The following is a 7,893-nucleotide window of genomic DNA, read 5'->3' as shown; positions in this document are numbered from 1 at the left end:
ACGTCACGTCATCCAGGTGTCGTTTTTCAAACTTATTGGCCCAGATCCATGTGTAAATATCCTAGAAACGACGTTCGATGTTCTTCTTCTTTTGTATTATAGAGACTTTGAGCTGCAATAGTCTGACGTTCGATGTTGTTTCAAAAGTGGATCTTTTTTATGATTTATTGTCACTTACTGCCTAGCTTTGGTCATTTTAACCTTTGTAATTGATCGTAATCCGTGCTTCGCTACGGTGGTTGGTTGTGTTCATTGGGTGTGTTTTGTTAGTCCGGTCTTAGTTGGTGGTACCCACCAACCTCCAATCACTGATCTCTTCATCCCTTAGCATTGAAAATGCTTCACCTGAGCGTGCAACGGGCGATGATGTGTTCATAGAAGTCGTCTATTTTTTTTTACTTTTAAAAGGGGAAGATGTTATTCAAAATTATTGCATTGATTCGTTGAGGACGACAGGTGCGAAACGTTCGATCGTCCCGTTAGTATTTGTATTGTGTGCAGGGTGTTCCAACTTCGACTTCTGGTGTGTGTACCCACATTTCATACGGCCGTGGCTGCGTTTTAAATTTTATCACTTCGCTTATTCCGCCTTATCGAACAGCCGGTTTTGGGATATGATGGTGGCCATCATATGCAAGGTTGCCCGCTCCAAATATACCCAGCGAACACCGAAGCATGCGGGGTGCTGGAAACGTTCTTTTGGGACGATGGACCAACGGACCAAGTCCCATTAGTCCAGAATGAAACGGCGAAACCGTCTTGGCCTGGATCTCGGACTTGGAATTGCAAATTTGTGGTTTTTTTGGCTAGGTTTCACCAATAACTACGACTTCACCGCTACCGCTACGGCTCGAACTAGAGCATCTGAGTGCACACTGCACGTGTAGTGCGCCCACACTCGGTGCTCGATGTGGTACCCCGGGCCACAGGACACAGGTCGTGGTCGGTGGTAGTGTCTACCGGTTGCCGGTAGTTTTGAAGGATACGGTTGCTTGATTCGATAGGTTGGTAAGGGAATTACAAACGAGAACTACGGAGAGGGACTGCACGTGAAATAAGATTGTGATTGTGCCGCAAAGGCAGCTAGCTGGGCTACTGTATAACACCTGTCCAAAGGTCACCAGCACTACAAATCTGTAGTGGTGCGGTGTAAGTGACTTGTCATCCACATGCGTAGGTGCTTCCAACGTTTTCCTTCGATCGACTCGATACGGCAGTAAGCCCAGCGGAGTAACAACTGATAGCAGGAGTCGCCACCGGCTTAGAGCTGCGACCGTTCTAGAATGCAAGTGCTCCCTTCTAAAGGTTTGTGGTGTTCACGATTTCAACTGCGGAAAACGTTAATGAATAGAAAGGAAGGAAGCAAACGTACGCAAGAACAGAAGTGCTGTGTGAAATAGATGTGATTGTGGTGTGTCGGGTGGAAGATCCTCTAAATGTCAACGTTTAGTCGAGGAGAAGTAGACGAAAAGTTGGCGGAAATGCGGCACCCTAGCAAGATACGGACAGCAAATGAACATCCCCTGGTCGGTGCGAAGTTGCTTGACTGCTAGCTTGGCTTGTGGCGAGAAGGCTGAAGTGTATGGATGGATGTATGGTGGATCAAAGTCAGCCCTCGAAGAAGAAGAATCCTCTTCTTATATCAATTCGTTGAATTGCGAAATGTGAATTATTAGTCGCCTCAGCGCGCGTAGTGTTTGTGGCGTCAAGTACCGACAGTTTCGTGCATAGAGTGTAAAGTTGTGCAAAGAAAAGTGAATACGTTGATGTTTGAAAAACACGTAGATAAGTGAGAATCAGGGTGAGGAAAGAAAGTTTATTCTCGGGCAAGAGGTGGTGATTATTTTGAAATAACGACGTCACCTCTCCCGTGTATTGTTCTCTATTCGTTCATTGTGTATCTTACGTGTCTGTGCGGTTGCGTCCGTACGTTATCTGAGGAGAAAAACGTCGAAACGGGAAAAATGTTGCTTCTCCAACAAAACGCTTCTATCAAACGACTCTTTCGCCTGGCTGCTGCTCTTGTGCACAACAATCAAATGCTAATGTTTCTTGAACGAGAGACAAGCTCTGTCAACGACAGTTGTGCGAAGTAGAGAAATGGCACCACACCGTTTATTGGAGTTTTGCTTTGTCGGGTTGTGGGAAAAGCCGTTGAGCAGTTCCCCTCATCCGAGTTCGTGACGTCAACCAATTTTCTGAGAGGTGTTTGCACACCCCCCACAGGAATTTATAGTGGCCCAATATCATCATGCCAGGTTACGCTAGTACCGAGAGAGGCAATAGAAGGTAGGACAAAAAATGTTGCATTGTTTTCTTCCCCTTTCTGAAAAATTTAACAGATCAAATGAAATCATCTAAGGTAGGGGTTTTGATTTGGTCTCCGTTCTCTAGGCCAAGAAGATCCTAGCAGTAAGATGGGCCATTGTCGCTTGTGCACGCTTTGTTCGCTCGCCTCTTTTGCGGATTCACCAATTACCGAAACGAGCGTTAACCTATTCCTGTGGACTAAAATAGATAAGAATAAACTCACAACGAGTAATTTGTAGCGGGGGTCAGGTTCGTTAACTTTCAAGAATTCATTCGCGATGTAAATTTTGTTAAATTGTTTTTGCATTCAACGAACTTTGAGGGCCACGGCTATATCTCGACGTACTTACTAAAAACTACTTGTTTTAATCTTAGATAAATGGACCCGTTTTTATACCGGTTCTATTTGTTGTGGAAAAAAACACCTCAATAGGTATTCAGTTAAAAAAAGCAAAACATGAAGTAAAACACTTCTTCATGTTTCAACAAAACAAAATCTATGTACTGGTAACACAAATACAATGTTTGCTGAACATTAACAATGCATTTCCATTATCGGACCCTTGAAGTAGGTTAAAGTAATACTTCAGAGCAATGTCATGTAATACATATTACAGTCAGTAAGCAAGGCCGTATCCTGCGTACAGTAAGTCTGAGCAATGTTGTCTCGCGACAGCCCTGGTTCGGCCGAGGGTCTTACACCGGACGCCAGCCGGTACCAGCGCTGGGCCCGCCGAGTCATCCCGGACGTCACGCGCTGGGTCAGCAGGAAACATGGACGTGTGGACTTCCACCTGTCCCAAGTGCTCTCGGGACACGGCTTCTTCCGAGAGTATCTGCACATGAAGACGTTCGCACGATCCCCTGACTGCACCTGGTGCCCTGGTGCCGCGGAGTCAGCGGAGCATGTTATGTTCCACTGCCTGCGGTTCCAGCGGGAGAGAGCGGAGCTGCTGGCGGATGACGGCCACACCCCCCTCACACCGGACAACCTGGCGGGCGAGATGCTGCGGAGCCCGGAGTGCTGGCAGCGCTTTGCCCGGGCCTGCCGAGCCGTAACGCAGCAACTTCAACAGGCGTGGCGCGAATAGCAACGTCTGGAAGCTGAGGCTGCAGCTGCAGCTGCGACAGGATAAGTTTTGCACAACTTACTTGGCGAACACTTGGTTAACCGTTTGTTGTTAACCTTTCTGTTTACCACCGTACCACGGTTTGTTCCTTATTAACCGGCTGTGCAGAGCAAGAGCGGAATAGCGACCGACTGATAGCTCCTTGTAGCGGAGCTGAAACTGTTTATACGCTTATATCCGCGGCTTGTGAATGCGAGTAGTATAAGTGTGTGCTATATGTAAAAAAATTCTAAATAAAGATGCATCGCTGTCCTGCCCCCTGGACTTGACAGCCAGGCCCTCGTCGGGGGGGTAGTTTTCCAAACGTGGGAATCAGGACGTTTCCAAAAGTGGGAATCGAATTATAAAAAAAACCCAAAGTTGTCTCAGCAGCACTGTTGTGTCACATTGCAGAATAACTGCAATGCAAAACATACGGGAGATGCTTAAATTTGTTGGGCGATGCGCGGACTACTCTATACATTGCTCGTAAGCTTTGTTTACATTTGATGGTTCTGATGGTTTCTAACAAATCGATTCGTCATTTGTTTTACGCCGATCAATATGGTAATATTATATTTTCTGGTGTTAGCGTCTCATTTGGACGTACACTGCGTTCTGCATTCCCATTGCCCACTTTTCATCCCATTGCCTTGCTTGGGCGTTATTTTTTATCATCAAGAAGCAGTGTAAAATTAAAACACGAAATTATGTTTTATCCACGGTTCTGAAAATAATAAAAGTAGTGTCACGCATTGCGCAATAACTCGCAAACATATGAGTAGAATATTATGAAATTTTAACACGAACAAATCAAAAACATACCATGAGTCAATGTTTTCAAATAATTTGAAAAATATTTAGACTATTTTTTAATAATCGAATGAAATTCTCTATAATTTTCCACATTTTCAAAGCTGCGGAGAATTATAGAGAACAAAGCGAGTTCTGCTGCATGTCTGTATTTCTCGGTCTAATCCTTCTGTCACTGACGGTCAATGCACTTGAGCATTTTCACATTCAGAAAATTCAGCTTGTTGGTGATTGACGTGTTTTTTTCGCTCCGTTCATTTGTTACCTGTGCTGCAGAAAGAAAACGGTAAAAGTCTAAGTATTTTCGGGACAGATTCATAAATATTAACAACAGGGCGTGAAGAAGGCAGACAGCAGACTTTTCTGCTGTGTTCGGTATGATTTTGATGATTTTATTTCCTCAATTCCTCGCGGCGTATCGTCGACAATGGGTAAACTAGGAGCATTCCGATGCTAGCGTTCCGCTAGCACACTGACCACTCGTGTCACGCTCGCGAATGATCCGTACGATTGTTCTTGATCCGAATTCTGCGTCCAAGGATCAAAGGCGATTTGTGAATTTTTTTTTTATGTTTTCTGGTGTTACCGCCTCACACCGTGGACGTTAATACGGCGTGTCTTCATCATAGGGTTCTCTACGCAATTTCTGGCGTTACTCGACCTGTCAGTGGGTTTTTTTATCGGCCAAACAGTTGACGCAAAGCTGAACGCAATTTGGCGTTTTCATTTGCGGTTTTGCAGTTTGCAGTTTTGCGTGTGCCCGATTAACACTATTTTTCTCTCTTTTCATTTGTTACCTGTGCTGCAGAAAGAAAACGGTAAAAGTCTAAGTATTCATAAATCGGGACAGATTCATAAATATTAACAACAGGCCGAACAGGGAAATATGGAGACTTCCGACGGAGAGTTCCCGGCAACCAGCAGTGCGACGACTGAAACGACGGTGTTTGAGCAAGTAAGATGCAACACGGTGTGTCGTCATTGCGACGATGCGTCGATGCGGCCGGCCCATTCGTCAACAAACTCATCTTCTTTGAACGAACAGGCGTTTTTGGAGAATGACGATGCTCAGGATCTCGAATTGCTGGTCGATACAGCACCCGCTGACTCGCCAACTGGTACCAGCCATTCGGATGCAGTAGCAGGGGAATGCTCCGGGCAGCAGCAAGGGAATTCGTCATCGGACTCGGACAGTGACAGTGACAGTAGCGTCGGCCAACGTCGAGATGCCGATGGAACTACGACGCCTTCCAAGAAAGTGGAGTCGCACAAACTCGATCATAGCTATTCCCTACCGCCACTTGATATGAACGACCTCGGCGTGCAGACACCTTCCGATTAGGGTAAGCTGTGGCCCTAATCCAGCAAACTCATTTTAACAATATTCTAAACGAGAAAGATAAATAAAATAGCGCCGCACACTACACATCTGAAACTAATAACTACTACAGAATTGTATTTATTGTATTTTGATGCGCTCTTGGTAGGTGTAGGTGGTGCTTTATGATTTATAAATTTCAATATTCTACTACCAGAAATATCAATAAAAAATAAAACAAAAAGTTTAAATTGAAACACCAAAATTCATTGGTCGCCTTAATTTTCAATTGTAAGTTTATGTCATATGTTACATTAGGTGAGATTTGTTTTGCAATTTCTTTTGCAATTTCACCTCAGCCAGACAAAGTACCACGCCGTGAAAGAAGGCACTAAACGGTAAGCGGACGAGCAACATAGTTCGACTTACTTTCGATTTCGATCAATATGACACTCGGATTGGGTCAGGCCTGGTCAGGCCTATAGTTTTCCATGAAGGGTTTTAACTGCATCTTTCGCTGGATTTACCTTACGAGATGGTAAAGATGCATTGTGACATTGCTAAATTATTTTGTCTTACCCTTGAGGTCCATTTCGGTTGTTTTCAGATCGACCCCAATTGATGTTTAACTACTCTGATACATCAAACACAGAGCATCGTCTCATTTTCCATACTACTGGATCTTTTCCATTACTTTCAAACAATGGTTAATTGCTGCTCTAGACTAGGCAAGTGCCTCCGCCTGTGCTCCCGCCAATGGTTCGTGGATCCAAACATTAGTTCCTGAAAATCCTTGGCCTCAAAATTTTTCACTGCGCCCCCTTCTTCATTGTTTAAATAAACATGTTTGTTATGTCAAATGCCAGGATGTTTTGCATACGGTTATTTTGACCGAATGAGACTTGTCACGATATAACAAAACACTTTAACACTACGAACTGTAGGTCCTACTTTGTTGAACGTTGTGTCAACAGCTCAGGACAAAGAACTAACACGCATGGGTATTTAAGTATGATGTTTGGTCATGCATTATCCTTTGTATAATTGCGAATTATTTCATTGTTTTACGTTTATTTGCAGAGGAAGAAATCGATGTCGTGTCAGTCGGTGACAAGAACTTGCCGACGAATCCCACAGCTCGCGATCGGCGCGCTCTCCAGTCAACGGTGGCCAGCAAGATTCGCAAGCAGCAAGCAGAGGCATCGTCACGCCACGCGGCGTCCGGTTCGGCGCAGTACGGCGGAAGCTGCTTACATCGCCAACAGCACAATCGTGTCGACGATGATCGCTACGTTAGTGGTTCGCATTCGCTGAACGCTAGCGGTGGAGGTGGCGTCAACCTGATGCTCAGTATCTATCCGACTCCCGCCGGTTCAACGACGATTTCCGGTGCGAATACTCCACTGCTGACCGGCAGCGGCTGCTCGAGTGTTGCTTCATCTCCACCACCGGTTCCATCGTCCGGTCGCAAACGGTCTGGTATTACTAGTAGTAGCAGTGTGAGAAGCAGCAACAGTAAACACCATCGCGGCAGTTCATCATCCGTGAAACGGTCGCGCCGGCAAGGGAAGAAATCCGCATCGTCAACCAGTACCAGTAGAGCAGCAGACCCGCACTGCGACGTTACCCCACAAGAGCCGGATTCGGCGGAAAAACGTAACCTACATAACAACATGGAACGCCAGCGCCGAATCGGCTTGAAGAACCTGTTCGAGGAGCTGAAACGTCAGATACCAAGTCTGCGGGACAAAGATCGTGCCCCGAAAGTGAACATACTGCGCGAGGCGGCCCTCCTTTGCACACGTCTCAACGATGAAACAGAAGAGTTAATGGAATTGCGCCAGCGACAGAAGAAGTTGTACGAACGTGTCCGACATCTCCGCTCCTCGATTCATAGTCAGCGACATCAAGCGGTCGAATAAGTAAGGAATGAGCAGCAGCAGCAGCAGCAGCAGCAGCAGCAGCAGCAGGAGAAAGAGGAAGATGCTGAGGAGCACGAGAAGAAGCAGAAGAACAGACAGGATGAGGATGGTTTGTTAAGGATGAGCAGAGGAAATGAAGGGGCCAGGAGGGTGCCAAAACGTAAGTCTAAGCAGACCGACAAATTGCGTCGATCTCCACTTTAACTATAAGCATATACACACACCGCCAACAAACAAAAAGTCAACTTTGCCTTTGTCACTTTGCAAAACAGTGTGTCTGATAACTATTGTGCAGCAGTGCATCTAAGTAATCTTCTTCAGGGGTGGTGCACTCATTCCAGCGCTATCTCATTTGTTTTGTAGCGACCGTGTAGCAAAATTTATAATTTGGCCGCAAAATGCGTCAATATTTCACGTCTTT

At 45.6% G+C, this 7,893-nt stretch overlaps 1 protein-coding gene across 1 annotated transcript; it reads left to right on the top strand.

Moving 5' to 3' along the window:
* The first annotated feature begins 2,252 nt into the window (after window positions 1–2,252).
* LOC128276300 (myc protein-like) lies at window positions 2,253–7,516 on the top strand. The gene is given in 4 exon segments (XM_053014768.1): window positions 2,253–2,289; window positions 5,041–5,187; window positions 5,278–5,575; window positions 6,631–7,516. Coding segments are annotated over 3 exon segments (1,209 nt in total). The 5' UTR covers window positions 2,253–2,289; window positions 5,041–5,118; the 3' UTR covers window positions 7,473–7,516.
* The last annotated feature ends 377 nt before the right edge of the window (window positions 7,517–7,893 follow it).

Source organism: Anopheles cruzii, unplaced genomic scaffold, assembly GCF_943734635.1.
Source record: "Anopheles cruzii unplaced genomic scaffold, idAnoCruzAS_RS32_06 scaffold00878_ctg1, whole genome shotgun sequence".
In the NCBI taxonomy this organism is placed as follows: domain Eukaryota; kingdom Metazoa; phylum Arthropoda; class Insecta; order Diptera; family Culicidae; genus Anopheles; species Anopheles cruzii.
This window is presented reverse-complemented; position numbering and strand designations above follow the sequence as displayed.